At 36.8% G+C, this 22,399-nt stretch overlaps 1 protein-coding gene across 3 annotated transcripts in view; it reads right to left on the reverse strand.

The window, feature by feature from the left end:
- Positions 1-22,399, reverse strand: part of KLHL5 (kelch like family member 5) — a 68,262-nt gene extending 45,863 nt beyond the window's left edge. For 2 of the 3 annotated variants that reach the window (XM_069493988.1, XM_069493986.1), the window contains exon 1: positions 4,291-4,688. In XM_069493988.1, the coding sequence (XP_069350089.1) occupies positions 4,291-4,673 (383 nt within the window). In that variant the 5' untranslated portion in view covers positions 4,674-4,688. Of the gene's footprint in view, positions 1-4,290; positions 4,689-22,350 lie in introns of those variants that run through there. The other variant, XM_069493989.1, reaches the window with a different exon arrangement.

Below are 22,399 nucleotides of genomic sequence, written 5' to 3' on the forward strand. Positions count from 1 at the left end.
TGAACTTGGTCATTAAATAAAAATCAGAGAGAACTTCCTACTGAAATGTAGGCAGTACAGTACAGTGTTTCCTTAAGAGCATGAAATCTACATCTTAATTGTTCGGGTTCAAAACACAGTTATTTCCAAGTGATCAAGGTCAATAGCAACAGTGATGAGTCAGGTTAATAGCATGTACCTTTGAGACAATGTGATGAAAATGTCACTTTATCTTTGTGGTATTCCTCCTCAAAACCCATAACCTCGGTCTAATTATGAGAAAAACATCAGACAAATTACAATTAAGACATTCTACAAAACAGCTGACCAGTACTCCCAAAACTGCCAAGGTCATCAAAAACAAGGAAAGTTTGAGAAACCTGTCACAGCCAAGAGGAGCCTAAGGAGACATGATGATTTAATGTAATGTGATATCTTGGATAGGATCCGGAACAGAAATAGGACACTAGGTAACAAACTAAGGAAATCTGAATAAAGTATGGGCTTTAATTAACAATAATGTATCAACATTGGTTCATTAATAGTAACCAATGGACCACATTAATGTAAGATATAAATAATAGGGGAAACTGGCTGTGGGGTATATAACAACTCACTCTACCATCTTTGCAATTTTCCTGTAAATCTAAAACTGTTCTTAAAAAAAATTATAGTTTCTCTTTAGAAGTGTAGCTATTTTACTTACCAACTTGAGCAAGTTAGTCTTTCTGTACCTCATTTTTCCCATCCGTAAAATTAGAATTAGGTTAGGTTGTAATAGTAGCAACCTAACTCAAAAATCTGTCATGAAGACTAAGTGAGTTAATACAGTAAAGTGCTCAGGACAAGGCCTCACAGGAAGCACCCAGTGAGTGACAGCTATGATCATTTCTCAGTGCAGATGCTCCTTGCTTTGTGATGGAGTTATAGCTGCATAAGCCTGACCTCAGCTGAAAATGCACTTTCAACTTAGGATGTTTTCAACTTACCAGGGGGTTTATCAGGACACAACCCAACTGCAAGTCAAGGAGTACTGAATATACACATCACTTTCACATCATTGTAAAGTTGAAAAATTATAAGTGAAACCATCCTAAGTTGGGAATCCTGGAACAGATTCAGTCTGTATTTGTAACGTGCAGTAAAATTTTATGCAAAATGACTAAAAAATAGTCCAATATAGGAAGTATTAAACTCTACCTTTATAAACAAAATTTGAAATAATGGAATTTCCTCATTTAAAAATATGTCAAAAATTACATAATTTCAAGGTAGGTAAAACAAGGGAAGTATAAATTGCATTTATACTATGGTCACAGCGGTGACCACCATATAAACCTTGCCAGCCCTGGCAAGAATTCATCCTGAGTTAAGGTCTTAGGAACCTATTGCTCACATAAAAGGTGACAACTCTGTTACTTTAGGTCTAAAATTCCTCATGGTATAAGAAAACAAAGTTTGTATTTTAATACCAAAGTAATGACTTACACGGCTGTTATGGAGAAAAGGTGGCTAGGCCACAGACCCACGATCAAAGTTAAAAAGTGGGAAACTCTTAAATCACTTAGGTGGGTGGCAGCAGAAATTCCCAGAAGTCTCCAGCTCAGGCAGACATCTCTCCATGCTGGTATACAATTGATAAAACATGTTACCAACATATGCTGCATCTTAATTTCTGCTTTAAACTGTCCAGATCCACTGTGGCTGACGTGATTCTGAGTATGTAAAACCCTCAGCTGTTTTTTTCTAATAACTCAAATTTTCAGTTTAAGTTCTGAGATCTATGTAAATATTATGACTATTTAAATAAGAAATTAGTATATCATGTGTATTTTCCCATTATGTCTCTCATATTTTAAAATATCAATCTATAGTATGTTCAAAATGTTTACTATATATTTCATTATTTGCAAATGTTATCTAAGAAAAAGAATTGTTCCCAAGTTATATACAAAATTCTGATGAATGTCAGTGTAACTTCTCTTGACATTAATGGTGATAGGCTCTGACTTGTTTACAGAAGAAGAGCAGCCACTTAGAGAAGTCTGACCGCTCACTTAATCGAAAAGCTGAGAGCAAATAAATGTATGCTTATGATAAAGGTCAAAGACTCAGCCGGAGACTGAAAGAAGATGTAAGAATTAGATATATTTAATCTAGAAAAAAATGGAGAAGTAAACATATACACACAAAGGGCGTTTCTAAAATCTATAATGTTTGTTTCTTTCCTTTTTTGCAATAAAATGTTAAGATTAAACTTTCAAGCCACCAGGAATATTAATTGGCTTTGATATATTTCCCCTCATATTTAACAATCAGATATTTTCTTACAGTACATTTTATTTTTGAAATAATATTTTAGCAATAGTTTGGTTACTGAAGATGTAAACTGTCAACTCGCATCTTATTTTGATGAGTCGTCTTCTTTAGCATTTTTAAAACCATATTTATTTTAGATTTTTAAAAATATCATTTTATTTTCTATCTCCTATAAATAAAAAATGTCAATTTTATATTCTTGAAGAATGTGTACAGCAATCTCTCAGTCAAAAAAAGATATCTTTTTCTTTTATAATGAATATCCCACCAAGATAACATTTTCAGTATGCATATTAAAGAATGGATTAATTTTATTTCAGGAGTGAATACTTACACAAACTACCTTTGTTGTAAGGAGGTAAATTATAGTGACCAATGTGTATGTGATCTTTCTAAGATTATACCTGTATCAGAATTTTATGCTCACATTATAATCTCTCCAGGTAGTAGATACAAGTTAAGAGTTTTGTATGTTAGTTTACTTATGTTGATAAATAAATGTTTTATTTGTTCTAATTTTGTTAAAATATTCTTGATATATTGTATTGATTTTCAAATTTTTGGTTTTCCTCAAAAATGTTAAACCACGAACCTTTTACTATATAAATTATTCTCTTTATGGCAACAAGTCTCCAAAGAAAATACAAAACAATGAAACCACATTAGCTCAATCATTCTCCATATTAAAATTACTAGTAGCTCCTATTCCCTTAAGATAGTGCCAAGTCATGAACTAATTTAAAAATTTTTTAATTAAATACACTATTTACCTATTTAAAGATATTCCCCTCTGTCCATTACACAAATGATTACAGATGACTGGTCTATATTTTTTATCATTCCAGTACCAGAGTTCAGAATTCCATGTTCTGAAGGTTAGAAGGTGGTAAGTGTCCTCAAGTAAGAGATACTTGAATATATGAATTCATTTTGTTTCAATCCATACGATGCCTACATCATTAATAACCACCTTACAAATTACAAGTGTGAAACCTGCACAGAAATTTTAAAAGAAAAAGAATACAGTAATCAAACTAGGCAAATGATAAGCTATTTGTGCCTTTAAATATTTAGAAATATTTGCAAGTGAAGATGAATCAGAAAGATGACTTTCATGTTCTAACTTGTTACATAATATGCTATTGTAGTTTAAGCTGATTAATAAAAAAATCCATTTCAAAGACCAAGCCAGGTTCCAAGGATAAAGACTGATAAAGTCATTATGAAATTACCATTTTTTAAATTTTTCTTCTTCTAACTCATTTCTCCTTCTTCTTGCCCCCTTTTCACCAGCTGACCACATCTAGCTCCTCTACATTCCCTTAAACTCTCCTGAAACAATGTCTTTCATTTCCCCAAATAGCACAAATTTCAGTGAAAGTGAAGGTAATAGGAATTAGTAGCTGTCATCTTAGAAAGAGACATGTTACTTAGTATTCTCTGTATTAGTCTGGAGAGCTGCAACATAGATAAGACAAAGAGAAATAACCATAAAAAAAATATTATTGACAACTACAATGGTGTCAAAAAATTGGCAACTACAATGTGAATCTCTTTGTAAAATCTTTCATTTTCATAAAATTGAAAAATGACTCAATAATCTGTTGTAAACTAAAATGTCACATAAAATTTTATACTATAGAAACGCCTCCCACAGTTTTGCTATGAATACAGAGGTAAATGAATGAAGGAAACTGCAAGGCAATGATGCATAACATTGCCACTATATATTATTTTCAAAGCAGAGTCAGATCTGTATATGGAACACAAGGTATTTCAAAATGAATGCTATTGTCCTTGTAATTTTATAGAATATTAGAACAGTTTTTAAAATCCTAGCAAAAGTATCACATGTTCATACCAAGATATTACATATCTGTATATATGTTGATATACATAGATTTAAAATCACAGATTTTAAATAATGCTAGATTATAACATTATAGAGAACACACCCCACGCCCCTTTTCTAACAGTAAGAAAATAATCCACCTGCATGAACTGGAATCAGATTCATTTTCTTCTTCACTAGTGCCATCGTCCACTTCTGGTCTATCCAGCCAGTGTGCACTGCCACAGTCTTCTGCTGTAAACTCAAATGCAGGGACTTCAGAGGTGGATGCCATTGGCCAAGAAGGTGAACTCTGAAAATCCAGTTGGCTGGACCTTCGGTAACCAATTGAAGCCAAAGGCAATTGTAGGCTACATGGATCTAAAAACTTTCTCCCACCGTTTGCTCCAGTCTGTCCTCGATTCCAAAATTCTCCCTGCTGGCTGTCAACTGTAGAATTAGGAGATGATGCTTGATGGCCAAACCACCTCCATCTGATTTTCAAAATCTGTTTCACATCAAACTCTTTACGAGAACCAGACATCCTCAGAGAAACCAAGTGATCGTCTAGGCAACGGGCAAAAAGCACTGCACACAGATTTGTGCATCCAACCAAGACAAGAGAAGTATATGCCCTGCTGTGCACAACAAAAAGATTTAAAGGAAAATAAATCACATTCATATATATCTCTACATTTACTTTTATGCCAATATATCAGATTTTAAAGAACAAAGGATAATGACTAAAGATGAAAGAAACACGGTGGAACATTCCGTTCAATCAGAGCAAACTCTCCTCCACCTATCCTGAAGCAGCTAGACCACTTTCCCGGCTTTCCTTTCCCACACTGACCATTAGGTCTCACAAACACTGACAGCATTCATTAAAGTCCTTTCAAATGCAGAACACCACCCCCTTTCCTTAAACCACAAATGACAGAGACAGAAAGCACTATCCCATAGTGGTATCTCAGTCTCTACTGCTTAGTACAATTAACTCTTTTATTGCTGAAACCAGAAACGTATTCCAGAGCGTTTTCCTTTGTACTTAAAATCCACTTTAAAACTAAAATGTTTCTATTTTTAAACTAAGTTCCTAAATGAGGTTTCACAAAATAAGTTTTTTAAAAAGCATTTTTTAATTAGATGAGTCACAGCGATATTTAAGCTGTGCTGTTTGGATAGGGAATGAGGAGGAAGCAGGGGTGCAAAGGTGGGGCTCCAGATTGTCGCCTTTTACCTCCACCTTCACCCTTCAGAAAAGGAATGTATCTAAGTAATATAGTAAGCTCCCAGGTAAGAATTCATCTGAAGAAAGGATAATGAGAAGAATAAAAAGTTTGAAACTACAAAGGATCAAAATACGACAGTACTTACTCTTTTTCAAATAACCTGAAGCCAATATTGCTCTATAATTAGAAGTGGACTGCTTCCCTTTAGTATAATATCCAAATTTCTATGACACTACTCACAAAAAGGAAAGTGTGGCTCAAGGAAGCTACCAAGGACTGAGATTGGACTACTGGGTGTACAAGTACCCTAATTGTACTCTTTGTTGTTAGCAAAACAAAACAATGGTCTAACATGGTTGCAGTAAGGCACATTGATAAAGCAATTAAAAATCAATCAAATTTTAAAATACTTAGTAGTTATTGTGAGCAATGTACTCTACTAGGCATTGTGGGGGACACAGGAATATATGTATCTTGGTTCCTAATCCCCAAAATAATTAAATCTACTTATTGAAAAAAAGAAAAAATATTTAATAAGTTAAAATAAGAAACATTATAATACTGTACTATTAAAATTTTGTGATTTACAAATGAAGAATTTGAGTTTTCAGGATGCTCAATATCTACTGATCAAATAATTTCACACAAAAGGCAATGTTTATATTGACTGACCAAAAAAACAATGCAAACAACAAAAAGAGCTGCTTTGGTAGCTTACAAAAATATTATGAGGCATATATCTTAAGCTCACACAGCTCTTTAGGAGAATAAAAATTATTCAGAGAAGCAAGAACAAGAAACACAAAAAGCGATATACACTTTTGTGCTCAATTATATGGGAAAAACCATAAAAACTATAAGAAAGAGAAAAGAGATATCAGGATGGGGTGGAGTGGTATGGGCCAGTTTCATTAGGGAGGTGGCTTCTAAGAATAGTATAAGAAGTTGTTTAGGCAGAATGATGATAGATTTATAGAAAGTAAGAAAGATATTAATAAAAGCATTCAGTGAGCATATTGACATGGAAGGAGGGGGAACTATCAGTTTGATCAGCCAGCCAGCCTTACCTAATTAATTTTAAGAAGTAGAGATAAAGTTAGATGACTATGATGAGATGAAATGCCTTGAGCACACAGCAATGGCATTATTAAGTGGACTGTTGAACAGGACAATGTTTCAGAAAATTACTCTGGCAGCAGTAGGCAGGATGCATTAGAGTGAAATGACACTTTCCCTCGCTTCTCACCTCCTGCCGACGAACACCGTTTGCTATACCTATCCAACATTAGACACACCACTTCATCAGTCAGGATGGTCTACATTATGTTGCGCCCTCTTTCATAGCACTGTTTGTGCCCCAATTTCTCTGGTTTTAAAATCCTCCTCATCCTTCAAGGTTTAGTTTAGGTACCACCATCCTTATAAATACTTCTTTAACTACCCTAGTCCCGTGTCTCTCAACGAGGGTAGCACCAACCCCACTGCCCCCAAAGGTTTCTGGGATTTTGGAGGGGGGAGGTGTAGATTTTAGCTGTGAGAATGACCAGAGAGTACTAGAGGCACTGAGTGGGCAGGGCCAGCAACGGCAAACGTCTTGCAATGCACGGTACAGACACAGAGTGGAAAACGGTCACTGCAGTACCTCATGAGGATCTTGCCATTGCTGTTTTTATTCACATCAGTATTTACCAAATATTTATATGTACCACAGAGATAGATGAGTCACAAACAGATCTTGCTTTTATTAATAAAAGTTTTAAACTTATATGACAGATGAAAAAGTAACTATTACAAAAGAATAAATTTTAATAAATATAATTTTATATGAATAAAATTTTAAGTTGGATTCAATCGATCAATGTGAGAACACTCACCAGAGATTCTACGTACAGCATGTGCTATCCAATAGCTAGAAGTGATTTTAATTGCTTTGTTGTATGGTTGACTGAAGCCTGAACTCAACAGTGGCCTTCATTAAAGCCCCCTGAGATGTCAGACATTTCTCAACATAATTCTCTATAAGAAGAAATCTAAAGACTAAAGGAGATGTGCATGTTGAAGTGTTAAACCACCCCTCTACTCCCAAGGGGCCCAAAGACCCTGTCTGCTGAGATATTGAGACATTTATTGACTATATATCTGTTTAATGTAGCAGCTGTTCTGAGTAGGCTAGCGATGCAGGTGGGAGATGAGCTATTGAAACAGACTCCCTGATTTTAAAGATCCAGGGGTTGGCAAAGGCCAAGTAGCAGCATTTAACCACCACTGTCAAATCACAGGTTTAGTTACATGCATACATACATATGCACATATATGCACGAAAACAAAACACCCTTTGTATCAGTGGACTCATATCCTACGCTTTTTCACTGATAGCTTTATTTTTTCTTTCTTTCTTTTTTTTTTTTTTTTGAGACAGAGTCTCACTCTGTTGCCCAGGCTAGAGTGCTGTGGCGTCAGCCTAGCTCACAGCAACCTTAAACTCTTGGGCTCAAGCAATCCTCCTGCCTCAGCCTCCCGAGTAGCTGGGATTACAGGCATGCGCCACCATGCCTGGCTACATTTTTCTATATTTTTAGTTGTCCAGTTAATTTCTTTCTTATTTTTTAGTGGAGACAAGGTCTCGCTCTTGCTCAGGCTGGTCTCCAACTCCCGAGCTCAAACGATCCACCTGCCTCGGCCTCCCAGAGTGCTAGGATTACAGGCGTGAGCCACCGTGCCAGGAGATACCTTTACTTTTTCAATCCTCTTCCCCTTGTTCTCCCCAGGTATTCAATGTTGACAGCAGCCTGTCACACCTCTCTCTATGTTTATGAAATTATACACAAACGTATATACACATATATGAGGAGTTTTTGTTAGTGTTCCAAGAGAGATCATATTGTATTCATTGTTTTGGCATCTTGCTTTTCTTCGTCTAATTTTATATATACATGGAAATATAAACCAATAATCTTTTCAACAGTTACATGATATTTCAATATTGTAAAAGAATTTATTAAACTGTCTCCTTGGGCATTTGGGTTGGTATCAGGTTTGTTTTTTTGCAATTAAAATAACATTGTGATAAACATCCTTGTGAGGTTTGTATGTCTATGGAATTTATTCCCAGAAGTGGAATTTCTGAGTTGATGGTCTGTATAATATAAATTTGAATAGTTTACTTTCACATTTTCAAAGGTAAAGTGAGTGTATCCTTCTCATTTATTTTCATAGGCCCAAGTTAACAATGAATATTACAATTCTTTTAACTTCAGAGGACTATTGAGCATATTTTCATAGGTTTATTGGCCATTTTGTCTTCTAGTTTTCTGAGCTACCTACTTGTATTATTTGACTATTTTTCTCTTGGGCTATTTGTCTTTTCCTTATTACCAAGTAGAAGCTCTTTGTATATTATAGATATTAACTCTTTGTCATGTTTTGGAATTTTTAAAAATCTATTTTCCACATGGATAGCAACTAAAGCCTGTGCTTTTAAGAAACTTAAAAAAAAAAAAAAGTCTGACATACACCAGGAAAGTATGCACATCACAAGTGGAGAGCTCAGTGAATTATCACAGTGTGAAGCCAACCATGTAATCTTCAACCCAAGTCCAGAAACAGAACAATTACCAGCACTGAAGAAGTCTTCCTCATGCCTGGTGTGGTGTCTCATGCCTATAATCCCAGTAGTTTGGGAAGCCAAGGTGGGAGGATTGCTTGAGGCCAAGGAGTTTGAGATCAGCCTGGGCAACATAGTGAGACCCCATTTCTATAAAAAAAAATTTTTTTTAATTAGCCAGGCATAGTGGCATGTGCCTGTGGTCTTAACTATTCAGGAGGCTGAGGCAGGAGGATCACCTGAGGCTAGGTGTTCAAGGTTGCAGTGAGCTATGATCTCGCCACTGAACTCCAGCCTGGGTGACAGAACAAGACCCTGTCTCAAAACAAACAAACAAACAAACCCCTCAAAAATAAAAACTAAACAACAACAATAAAAAGAAGTCTTCCTCATGCCTCTTCCCAAAGGTAGCCACTATTCTTAGCATAAATTAATTTTATCTGCTTTTGAACTTCATATAAATGTATTCTTTTGTTCAGCATTGTTTTGAAGTTAATCTGTTATAGCAACTGATGGTTGGTTTTTATGGCTATATAGTATTCCATTGCATAAATATGTGACTATCCAAATCCATTCTAGTGCTGACAGACATATGGGTTGTTTCTACTTTTAGATTTTTGCAAATACTTCTATAAACATATTTGCACATGTTGTTTGGTGCATATGTATATGCATTACAGTTGTTTGTATGCAGCCAGAAGTAAAACTGCTAGATCATAAGCTATACATGTGTTCATCTGTGATTCCTGTTGCCAACTTATACTCCTATAAGCAGCATATGAGAATTCCTAGTACTACACATCCAGCTAACACTGGTATTACCCTCTTAATTTTAGTCATTTTAATGAATGTATAGTGGTATCCCATTTGGTTTTCCTTTACATTTTCTTAATTATTAATGTGGTCGAGTAACCTTTCATGTTTATTGTCATTTGGGTATCCTCTGTGAAAGGATTGTTTAGGTCTCTTGCTGTTTTTTTCTATTAAGTTGTCTATCTTCTTGGTTTGTAGGAGTTCTCATATTTCTGATATTTTCTTTATGAAAAATATGTAGTAAACTTAAGCATTAATGCTTTCCCGGCACAAAATTCAGCATTTAAATAGCACTTTTTCTTCTGCTCCATCAACTTTTGTCAAACAATATAAAATTGTTTCCCCCCAAAACTTATCCAGTTCTGATGAGAATTACTTTCTGGGGCAATTATTTATGAAAGACCAATACTTATTAAAAATCATTACACTGTTAAATTATCAAAATGGTCTTCACTGACTACTCTATGTAAATTAGATCTCTCATCATTCTCTATCTCCTGGACCTCTTAATTTTTTCACAGAACTTACCACCGCCTGGCATGTTAGATGTTTAATTTGCTTATTGTCTTTATCCTCACTACAAAGTAAGCTCCAGTAGAGCTTTGTTTTGGTTCAGCCCTGTAATCCTAGCACTCAGAATAGTACCTGGGAGATGGTAGGTGTTCCACAAACATTTCTCTAATGAATAAATGAGTCCAACAATTATAAGAGCAGTAATAAAAAGTATATACTTATACCGTACATTTTTTAAATTATAAAATAAATTAAGAACCTAATATTTTTTTAAAAAACAAAAACATTTACCTCTGGTAACAACGTTTTCAATATCTTTTCAACTTAAGAGAAAAATCACAATATAGTATTTTAAAGAAGTTCTTTTTTCTATTTCATTCTTAAGGCATAAAATTCTCTTACTTTGAAATTCAATGGCTAAATAGCAGATGTCTTTTCCAACTGACATGCTTTCTTCAAACGGATTATAAACTTATGTTCTGTACCTTTCTTTCATTTTTATAACCTTGTTTTAGTTCGAGTTAAATTTGAGATACAAAGGCTCACACATTATTTAAAATAGTTAATATAAGTGTCAACTATGAATACATTTTTCAAAATGTAATTAAGGGACCAACATGCAATTTGTGCTTCAAATCTGCTCAAATGTTAGTCTGTGAATTTAAAAGATGACACTAGTCAGTATTACAGTAGAAACACTGAAATGTCGTTAAGACAGACTGCAGATGAGCTCACTTCAACACTATGGATTCTAAACCTACAGCTTCACTCAACAATTTAAATCACAGCTCTTTGGTAACTAACTAGCTTATATTGATAATCATACCAACCTTTCTTCACATAAAATTCTTTTAAGTAACACTGTTTAGGACTAATCTATTTTAATCTATTCTTATGGTTTTAAGTAATATATATTGCATAAAAACCATCAAGAACTTATTTTACTATACCGCCCCAGCAGCATTCACCTCCCTAGGTTTTTCCTGAACTATAAAAAGAATGAGTTGTATCATGTGATCTTAGAGAGCCCTCCAAAGTTTAGTAATTCTGGAATACTTTTAAAACTTTGTCAAATTAGATCTTCTATCAGAATTTGGCTCATTTTAAAAACTTGAATACTAGTAGAATTCCACTAACATTTATATTCCACTAACACTGAAAAACATTTGATGGCAGAAAATATCAGTTAATTATTTACCTGGATTAGAAAAGACCTGAGATTTACTTTTACTAAGCTTGATTTGAATTCCAGAAATACACCAGATAGTCTATATCTCTTCTCCGACCTCATAAAAAGGAAACATAAATGTTCTTTAAAATCCTGTATTTATGTAAATTCAACAAATATTTGTTCTGTATGCAGAACAGAACACAAAGAGAAAAGAGTCTACAAAATCCCTCAGAACAGGGCCCACTGTATCCCTAACAACCTGTATGGCACATAGCATTCAAATATTTACTGAATTTAAATAAAACATAAACGAATAAATGGCATAGACTTTGACTTGAAAGATTTAAAAACCAGCAGAATATCCAGCTGATTGTGTCCCGAAAAAGAAAAAGAAAAAGAAAAAGAAAAAAAAAAAAACCCAGCAGAATAGGATCTTGAATGAAACTCTTACTGAATGATCAAGAAGTATTTCCTTTATTTGGGTGAAGACGAGGTTCTCGAGGTGAGGGTTTAGAGGTATACCTTAAAAAAACTGGGCAGTGGTGAGAAATGGATTCTTGAGGGAAGATACTATCAACAGGGAAACCAGTTAGAAAATTCTACAATGTGCGAGGTACATTTGAAACTTGGATGGAAGCACCAAGAACTGAAAGGGGACAGATGTTAAAAATAAGGTCTGCCCTTATAGGATGTCTGTGGCAAATGGACAGGAAGAAGTCAAAGATGGCAGTATTTTTAAACTTGGGTGACTGTAAGAAGAATGGTAACATTAACATAAATAGGGAAGTGAGGATATCGTTTCAAGAGGATTGATTGTAGCTTTAGATAAGTTTGGTTTTAATTATATATCTAGCAACCAAATAGCTAGGACTAGATGTATAGAGCCATATCTAGCTTATACTCAAAAATTAATCTACTGAAGAAATCAGAAATTCAAAGTGCATAGATAAACCCTGGGCTGGTTATCTTTGCATTCTTTTCACTAGTTACCCCAAACACATGCCACTAAAATTTCTTTTGTAATTAAAAAAACTTACAGTTTGAAAAATCCAAAATTAAGATTTCTAGCACAATGTTGTATCTTTCACTGTTAAAAAGAGTTGAGAAATATTTCTGACTTAATCACTAAGTGAAAATTAAAAATAGGTATCAAATTTAAATTCAGCTGCAACAAGCTAAGAGATCTGGCTTTGTAAGCCTTGTGGTAGATTGAAAACTCAGCAGTCAAGAACACTGGATATACACTGAAAACCGAAGTATGCTTTCATGGTAACAGCCATCTGATACAGGGATTTTATTTCTTTTTATATCCTAAATAAAATTACTGCGATATGTGTGTATAAGATCAAGGTGAAAAAAGTGGAGTACATTTTAAACTTTAAACTAAATTATATCCCCTTACCGTAGCACTTATAATACAGACACTGACATTTAATTTAAAAATTACAATATAGCATGATAAAGATACAGAACGCATGCATAGGATAGGCTAAGCTGGCAAGGCAGCTAAGATGGCTGCAGAGCTCAGAGATATATTTCCAGTCAACCTAGAACTGGAGTACAGTGAAAGCCCCCTTCTCAGATGAAGAAGTTGGCCCATTAAATGAAAAAGTCAGTAATGGCAAAAATAATATTTACTTTTCCTTAAAGATGTTATTTTAACTTGAACATGTAAAATGCACATTAATTTACAAATCTTTTCATATAGGGTTAATGCCACATATTTGGTATGGGTCTCCTACTGAGTGTGGGTCCCCTTTCTATGATGATCCACCGTCTACGCTTTCCACTGAAGGTTTCCATAAATGGAAAGAGAACTTAGAAGAACTTCTGAAAGGATATGAATACAGAATCCTTTAGATGAGTGGTTTGCCCACCATAGGGAAAAACTTGTGCCAGATTGTAAATTAATGCATTACTTTCTTCAAGGAGAAAAATCTTACCATGAAAAACAATGTCCGTGGAACCAGTGTGCTTAGTGATGTAGCTAATTTACATTCTGGTGTGAGCTCAATAGTCTGAAGACCAGGTAGCTGATCGATGGACTTTGACAGGCATTGCTTTTAGACTTTGATGACTTTTTCCCTAGTCCTTTACAATCATCCAGGCTTCATCCTATTCGATAGCAAGTTTTTTAATAACTCATTTACACTGAGACATCCCAAAGCATTCAACTTAATTTTCATAGAAAGAATTCTCTTTTCTTTACACTTTCATTAATTTACATGTTTACTAATGTTTTATAATTACTATAACAAATATCATTGTTAAAAACAGGTTTGTGAATAAATACAACCAATTTTTGGTGAGCACCCAACTCAACAGGTAAGCAGAGAAACGTGCAGGTCTGCTCTGGAGAGGCCTACTTAGCCATGAGCGGCCAGTGGGCCCTCGGTACCAGTAAGTACATTTTACAGAGAGGAGAGGGATCAGTTTAAAGCCACAAGTCACTTCAGAGGTAGTTGGTCAAGAGTGCTTCTGCTGTTATTTTCCCACATTATCACTTATTAATGCTAGCCTAAGTGACACAGCAGGAAGAGTAGTAGAAGTAGCTAAGCCACTCACTCACCAGCTAGCTGTGTAATTTGGGCAAACCACTTCATCTCTCTGATCTTCAGTTTTCTCTTCAGTAAAACAGGATTAAGTAAGTAGCATGTGTAAATAATGACTAAGGGTCAGGATGTGTAACAGCAGCTACTATTTCCTAAGTGCCTAAGATAGCTGTATTTAGCATACAATAATATGTGAAATACTTTACATTGAATGGAGCATTTAGTTATCAGAAAAACTCTGGCAAACAGGGGCCATTCCTCCCCCACCCCCTTACGGATGAGGACATTGGAATGAAGTGAGAGTAACTGACTTGCCTTAATACATATATCTGGTTGAGTAGTAGGGCTCAATTTGAATCCAGGATGGACTCTAAAGACCAGATACTTTCGAGCACACCACATTGCTCCTTGCTTTCAAAATATTCTCATTTGCTACTCACAACTACCTGAACAGTCAGGTAGAGTAGTTATTGCCCCCATTGTACAAACAAGAAAGCAGACTTAGAGTACAGTGACTTGTACAAGGTTATATGTCTAGTAGAGAGTCGTAGAGCAGACTTGAATTCTTTGTTGATAATATCTGACCAAACTAAAAGCAAATGAGGCACTGAGAAACAAACAAACAAACAAAAAATACACCAAAAAACAGACTACTTGAGGGACATATCATTTCCTACATAACAAAATATTAAGTTCATCATAATTGCAATTCAATGCCAAAATAGCATTTATTCACCAAGTACAAGTGCTTCACAGATTTCTTCCTACTTGGCTCCCTCCCAATTTCCGTCACAATTTCTTATAGAGCAAAGTGCTGAACTACAATAACATCAAAAGTACTGTTTCATCCCTCAACTACCTATCAGCATTAATATCTGGTAGTAAAGCAAGGAATTTTTGTAAAAATCAGCTAAATTTATATTATATAGCCTTTTTCTCAAGTTTACCTATAAAAGTTACCACAGCTGATACTATGATGACTATAATATAACAAAATATTTACTTTTGAAAATATTCTGGCTTGATAACTGATAATAAACAAAGCTTCCCTTGCCACCTACTCCTTAGATTTTGTGAATGTAAGTATATATTTGCTGTGGCACAAGGATGAAAACTGTAATACTATAAAGATGATGGGAAACCATTGCTAAATTCTTGCCCGATCTATTATGGTTGGCTTGTGCCGGGACACCCTGCTATCTTATGTGCCATAAAAAATAACAATCTGGATAAATACAATTTTGTCTTTTACTGACCTGAACCAAATCCAGAAGTGTTTCTGTCTTGCATGTAGCTTTGTGGTGATGGAATTGCAAAAATTATCTATCAGTACTCTCTAAACACAAATATAATCAATCAAACTTGCCTGGGCTCTCTTAGCACATAATGAGCCAACCACAGATCAATTTGATTCTTCTGCAGGACTAATCAGATTCTATAAATTATATATTTATGTTAGAACAGCATAAATTGGGTAGGGAAGGAGTAGTAAAGGACAATGTTAGTAATTGAGAGGAGAAAATGTGAAACGCTGATTCTCAGCTGCTCATAATTAGAAATGGTTAATCGCTACAAATGTTCATTAAATCAGTTAACCATCAAAGAAACACCCTGGCTTGTCCTATATCCAGATCTAAAAAAACAACAACAACAACAAAAAACACACACACACACATCACCAATAAACTGTTGTATATAATTTAACTCCAGCAGAAAGCAAAATAAGGCATGCTAGTGGTCAAATGGAGATCAGTGGAAATCAGTGGAGGCTAGAATTTCTCAGTGTTAATAGGACATTAGACTAAATCCAATGTTCTTAGGAGGCACTTCAGGGTAGTCCTCCCAACTTCCAGTGGGAAGAAGGAGATGACAAATTTAGGACAAACTGGTTCAGGCCCCTCCATAGAACCATGCTGAACCTGGCCAGCAATTCTAAACTCCTGTAGAGCAGAGACTTGAGTATCCCTTTTCTCTGCTTATCAGAGAAATGTCTACCCAAAGAAAGGCAAATACTAAGTAGAAATGAACTAACCAGCTTCAAATCTAAACCCCCTCTTAGCCATTTTCCACGCTACAGCCAAAGTAACCTTCGAAAGTACAATTCTTGACTACATCACTCTGTTTAAAACTTTCTGGTTTTGATCACCTACAAGATAAATAAAAACCAAGATCTTTAGTGTGGAATTTAGAGTTTTTAATGATCCAGTAGTTCTTGCCTACCTTTCCACCTCATCTTCCTTAAACCTATTTCATACTTTATCCATTATAAAGAGTTAAAACACACTACATCAAAATAAGCAAAATAATTATTATTGAATACTTCCCAAATGAAAGTATAATTCATTCACTGTGGATAATATGAGTTAAGCTTCAGTTAGCTCTCTTGGCTCTCTTCCCCTGGCAATCTGTAGAATTAGGTGTGTCAACTATGTTACTAGGCAAGATTGCTTATAGTAAAAATGATCCCCGATTAGTAAATTTGCATCAGGACTCAGGAACTATAAATACCTCATAGGGAAGCTATAGCTTTGACTTTTCTGTGATGGCTCTTTTAATTGGCATATCCTTTGCAGGGACTTTGGAAGCTAAGCCTGTGGAGTTGTATGAGAGATATTGGATCCTATGGGACATGGATTTTGTTTTTTTGAGACAGGGTCTTGCCCTGTTGGCCAGGCTGGAGCGCGGTTGTATGATCACAGCTCACTGCAGCCTGGAACCTGTGGGCCCAAGCGATCCTCCTACCTCAGCCTCCTGAGTAGCTGGCCTCTGGGACTACAGGTGTGTGCAACCACACCTGATTCATTTTTAAATTTTTTTGTAAGACAGGGTCTCACTATGTTGCCCAGGCTGGTCTCAAACTGCTGGCCTCAAGCAATCCTCCCACCTTGGCCTCCCAAATTTCTGGGATTACAGGTGTGAGCCACCACACCTGGCTGGGACATGGATTTTTAAAGCAAAGGTAGCTCTTGCACTCACCTAGTGTGAGCTTATTCTGAGATGTCGCCCAGATGGCTATGTGAGCTGCTTGCACGGACTGCTGTGAAGATCACTCCCACAGAGGAGGAACCTGATTCCTGTGATGTGATTCCTGTCTGACAGGCTTCTGAGTGAACACATCTATGGTAGTTTTCTGAATGTGAATGTTTAGTTGAACCTAAGAAGACCCTTCATTTCCATAGCTACGAGTCTTAAAATGACATTCCAAATCTTCTACAATGTGAACTCAAACCCCTTTCCCTTTTTGTCTGCTCCTTTAGTCTAACACGTATCCCTGACAAATCCCACCTAATCTCAGACACAGCTTTTACTTACCTTCCTCTGTTGTTATTTTCTTTTGCCGGGGATCCCTCTTCCAAGTAACATATACCACCTCCCCGTAGTTCATCTTTCAGCTACTGATGAGGTGAAGCTAAGAATATTTTTCAACCAGGAAGAAAGGAGATACTGCATAGTTAAAGAATGCAAGGGAACTTTGTTAGTGAAGCTAAGTACCTGCAGCTAACAGAAAAAGAATGGAAATTTACTGAGAATAAAATTAGACTGAGTTGAAGAGATATGGTAATAGCATATTAAGGTGTAAACTGTCCAGATAAACAGTGTCTAGGAGAGCAGTCTGGATGGGAGAAAAGAGCAGAGCTAGGTAGTATATTAAGTGCTTCCTTCTTCCTGCATTATAAGCCATAAGGAGAAGCCAGGGAGCCCTGCATCAGGATCAAAGCAGGTTACTTGTTCAGAATTAGACAATCCAGCACTCTGTACCCTGGGAGAGGAAGAAGGGATGGATGAAGGGATAACAATGGAGAAGGGAGGGAATATTGATTATGGCTACAAGTCAGCTCCAGTTCCACCTTCTTATCCTGATTATTAATCAGCCTGTGCCACTAGAATTTGCAAGCTGATGTTAATTGTTCAGAACTTCAATGGCATCTCAGGTTTCTTTGACTGCAAGCTGATAGAACTGCCTCCTTCTCTACTATAAAGTTGCCAGTCACCCTAACTTGATATACCTTAGGGCCAACTGCATTATTTCCAAACTCTGATAGTGGTTAATTTAAGAGATTACCAAGATGTAGCACTTTAAAAAGTTTAGATCTTCTAAAATTGCTAAAGGCCTGTAGTTAGTTTCAAGTTTGTAACATGTAACAGCAAATAGAGAAGAATTAGTCAACAGCGAAGAAGAATAAAGTACATGTGCAGAGAGACACTAGCAAGAACTTTATATAGACCTGGAGAGAGAGAAAGTAGCCCTAATTCCTAACTTTTTGATGCCAGTTGCCTCTGAGGCTCATCAGCACTTCTTGCCCTTGGACTCCGTGACATAAAGCTATATTCATTTTCTAACGAAATGCTCTTTTTGCTTAAGCTAGTTTAAGTAATTTTGTTTGTCACGAAGTAATTCTTTTTTTTTTTTTTTTTAAACAAAGTCTCACTCTGTTACCCAGGCTAGAGTGCCGTGGCGTCAGCCTAGCTCACGGCAATCTCAAACTCCTGGGCTCAAGCGATCCTCCTGCCTCAGTCTCCCAAGTAGCTGGGACTACAGGCATGCGCCACCATGCCAGGCTAATTTTTTCTATATATACTTTTAGTTGTCCATATAATTTCTTTCTATTTTTAGTAGAGACGGGGTTTCGCTCTTGCTCAGGCTGGTCTTGAACTCCTGAGCTCAAACGATCCATCCACCTCAGCCTCCCAGAGTGCTAGGATTACAGGCGTGAGCCACCGCGCCCAGCCACGAAGTAATTCTTAAATCCAAAAAAGGTGGGAGGGACAAAGTGCAACAGTTTATATATATATATTTTTAAATCATATTGAAAAATTCTGTTAATGCTGCCTTAAAGAGAAAGGGAGAACAAACTCAATAATAGCTATTTTCCATTGGGACTGTAAACTCCCCATTCATCTTTTTATCCTCACATGGTGCCTAACACAGTGTCTTATACACAAAAAATGTTTACTGAATGGACATACAATTCAAAAAGAACAAAATTCACTTGGTCAAATAGTAAATCTAATTATGGAGTTTTCCAAAGCATTTCATTTTAACTTAATAAAAGATGTTCTTTATAATTCTCATTAGCATAGTTCTATTTAAACATACACAAAGAAATGCTGTTTTCTATTTTCTAAATAGAACACTGTACTGAAAAACATAATTTGTGTTTGATTTATTCAGATTTTGTGTTAATTCGTGGGACTGCGTGGTAGTCAGTAAGACTGTTCACAGACCATTCCAGTTCTCCGTCTGGGCACGTGGTAGAACTGCATATTTCCCCACCTCCTTGAAGTTGGGTGTAGTCATGTGACTTGTTTGCTCAATGAAACGGCAGTGGAAGTTACACGTGTCACTTCTAGGTAGAAGCCTTTACAAGCCAATGTTCAATTCATCACAGCCTTTCCCCTGTGCTAACAATTCTGGAACCATGTGTTGAGATGGAGCCTCTGAGAGCCTGGGGCTCCGAATGACTACATGTAACAGAGTCTCTGGCTGACCCTCACTGGACACGAAGTGCAACAGAAATAAACCTTTATTGTTTTAAACCCATAGGATTTGAGGGCCTTTTGTTACCACGGCATAACTATCCTACCTGATATACTCAGCAAACCCCTTTCTCATAAACGCAGTGAGACAATGAATAGCTCTGGCCCTCATTTTCAGAATGGTAATATTTTGTATAGCAGTACATCATTTAGAGAATACTTTTGTATAGAACTGTCCCTCATTATCCAAACACAAGAACTGAATGGATTCAGATAAATTTTTAGACCAACCCTTATTCTCTCAGCGTCCAGTACTTGCCATCTGAAACTCAGGAACCAAATACACCTGGATAGGTGCTATCTCTTGCCTTCCGAACTCTTGCCATCTGCACTCAGGAATGGAACGCATTTAGACAGTGAAGGATTCTCGATACATTATTTCATTTGCACCCTTCAAACTGTTTTTCAACTTCCCAGTACCTAGTAGAGTCTCAACATTTATTCCATGAATGAATTGTGTGCTGTCATCATTCTAATTTTACAAATGAGGAAACATTCAGCAGAGGTTCATAAACTTCCTGGAAACAACCCTACACATTAGTGGCACAATCCCAGATTTTCTGGCTCCAAATCTTTGCTCTTTCTACTATGTACTGTGCTTTCTTAGGTTTCTTATAGCTGTAGAATTTAGGATTTGATAGTAAATAGCACAAATAGTGTTTTAATAAAAAAGAACATGTCAATCGCATATTTACATCCAAGACATTTTTCAAGGATTTCTTCTTGTCGAAACCTAGTCTAATTCACAAAGTACCCTGAAGCCCGAACAGGAAGATGCTCTAGGGGTCCTCTGGTCCAACAGGCAACTTGCAAAAGAACAATGAAGCAGCATCAAAGAATTTAGGGGGAAAGTAGCCTTCTCCTTTGACACATATACATAAAAATCCTGATTTCTAGATTACCTTCACTTTGGTCCTTACCAAATTGGTTAACCTTAAACTCTTTGCTATCTAGTTCTCATTAAACCTCAGTTGTAAGAAATACGAATTGCCTGAAGCATAGACAATTCATCCATTATAGGTTTAGTAGTTCTCAAGTTGTGTTCCATGGTCAAATAAATTTGGAGAAGATCACAAAATATATCCCTCTTTAAAAGAGCAACTGGAATATTAGCATAGTAAACCTCCAAGAAATTCTGTAGTAAAATCTTAAGTTTCTCTAATCCAGCTATCTCAAACTTATTTGAACTCAGAGTTTATTTCAAGAAATAAACTATTAACTTCTCATTCCTTAGAACAGTTTAGGAAATAGTTTTAGGTCATTCTAAATGTTATGAATGGATCAAGTGAAGCCTTCAGAGAACTTGTCCGTAGAGTTTTGTTATTGCCTTAATAGTGAAAAACACTGTTGTGCAAAATTCACTATTTTCTGTAGAGATATTTTAAAGATGTTGTCAACTGCATCATACATCTCCCTTTTTATTAGGGCCCATGAGAAAATATTCCTCTCAGACCTCATTATTAGCAAAATGTCTTGCTTAAGCAGAACTGTTTTTTTTTTTTTTAATCTTGGAATTAGAAACACACTGAAACTTACTTGGTTCCTTTCTCTATTTCCAGCCTCCCAGGAATCCCAAAGCCCAAACTGTGACTCATCTCTAGTACAGGATCTTGTAAGTATGCACTTGGTATTTTCTTTTCCCTTGACTTTGTATTCTTTTTTTCCTGCTCTACCTTAATTTTCTCAGTTTGTTTTACCCTATGGTACTACATGGACACTAACTTGCTTCAAATCATTTTTGGAACTACATATTGCACGTATTAAGTCCTCTCTTACAATTTCACGTTGATTCCTCCGTCCCTGCCCTATTACCCCAAAAATGTCCGTGCATTCACCTCTGCGTAAAAGTATGCACGCAAGTCTTAACAAAGCAATACAACATACACACTCAGAACGCAGTCAAACCTGTCAATGCTTAAACCCAGAAAAAAAAGTCATTGTCGTCTCTTTTCAGAGATCTAATAACCAGAAAGGCTTACTAAACCGTTTCCTAAGAGGAAGGAGAATTAACATTTATTGCGCATCAGTAACTGCTAGGCGCTTAATAACAGCTGCTCCATTTTTTAAGGAAAGCAGGAGGGGCATCTGCATACACTTAATCTCTGAAGGGACGCACGAGGAACTGGTAACACTGCGAGGGTGAAGGGGCGGGCGGGGAGACTGTATATCCCTTTTGCACCTTCTGACTTTTGTGACTGCGTCAACAATTCAAGACTACTTTTAAAAAATCAATGAAACAGTAATGCTTTACTCTTTGACACAGCAAACTTTTTCCGCCAGTTTCTGATCCCAGAGTATGCACAGAAATAAATGACTAAATCCAAAAGTTCCAACCGGGCACACCAGATCTTATTAAAATAAAGTGCTTTCCTTGTTCTCCACACTCCGGGGCTGAGGCCATTATTTAAAGGAAAAAGTTAGGTTAGGAAAGCCTGCAGGTAACGATGAGGAAAAGATCCGAAATGGTTTCCAGTTTGTTTTATTAGTAGGCACAGTCCGGGAAAGCAGCAATGACTGTAAACTGCAGTCCGCGCCTCACGCGCAGGCCGCCAACGCCGCGTCCAGAACTTTGAGCAACTCGAGGGCCGCCCGGGCCGCGGCGCCCGGGCTCAGGCTGCGCGGCAGGCGGCCGCGACGGGTTCGAGCCCCGGGCGCGGCTCGGGGAGGCCCCGCTCGGCCCAGCCCCGCCGCCAGGGGGTCTCGCAGCCGCCTCCCGGGACGCCGAGTCCCGGCCGCCGCGCGGGTCGCGGGGGGCGGGGAGCGGCCTCGGCTGGCGCGGTGGAGGAAGTCGCACTTACCGCGTCGGGCTCCGCAGGCGCGCGGGTCACGGCGGGCGGGGCGGCCCGG

Source organism: Eulemur rufifrons, chromosome 19 (genome assembly GCF_041146395.1).
Source record: "Eulemur rufifrons isolate Redbay chromosome 19, OSU_ERuf_1, whole genome shotgun sequence".
In the NCBI taxonomy this organism is placed as follows: domain Eukaryota; kingdom Metazoa; phylum Chordata; class Mammalia; order Primates; family Lemuridae; genus Eulemur; species Eulemur rufifrons.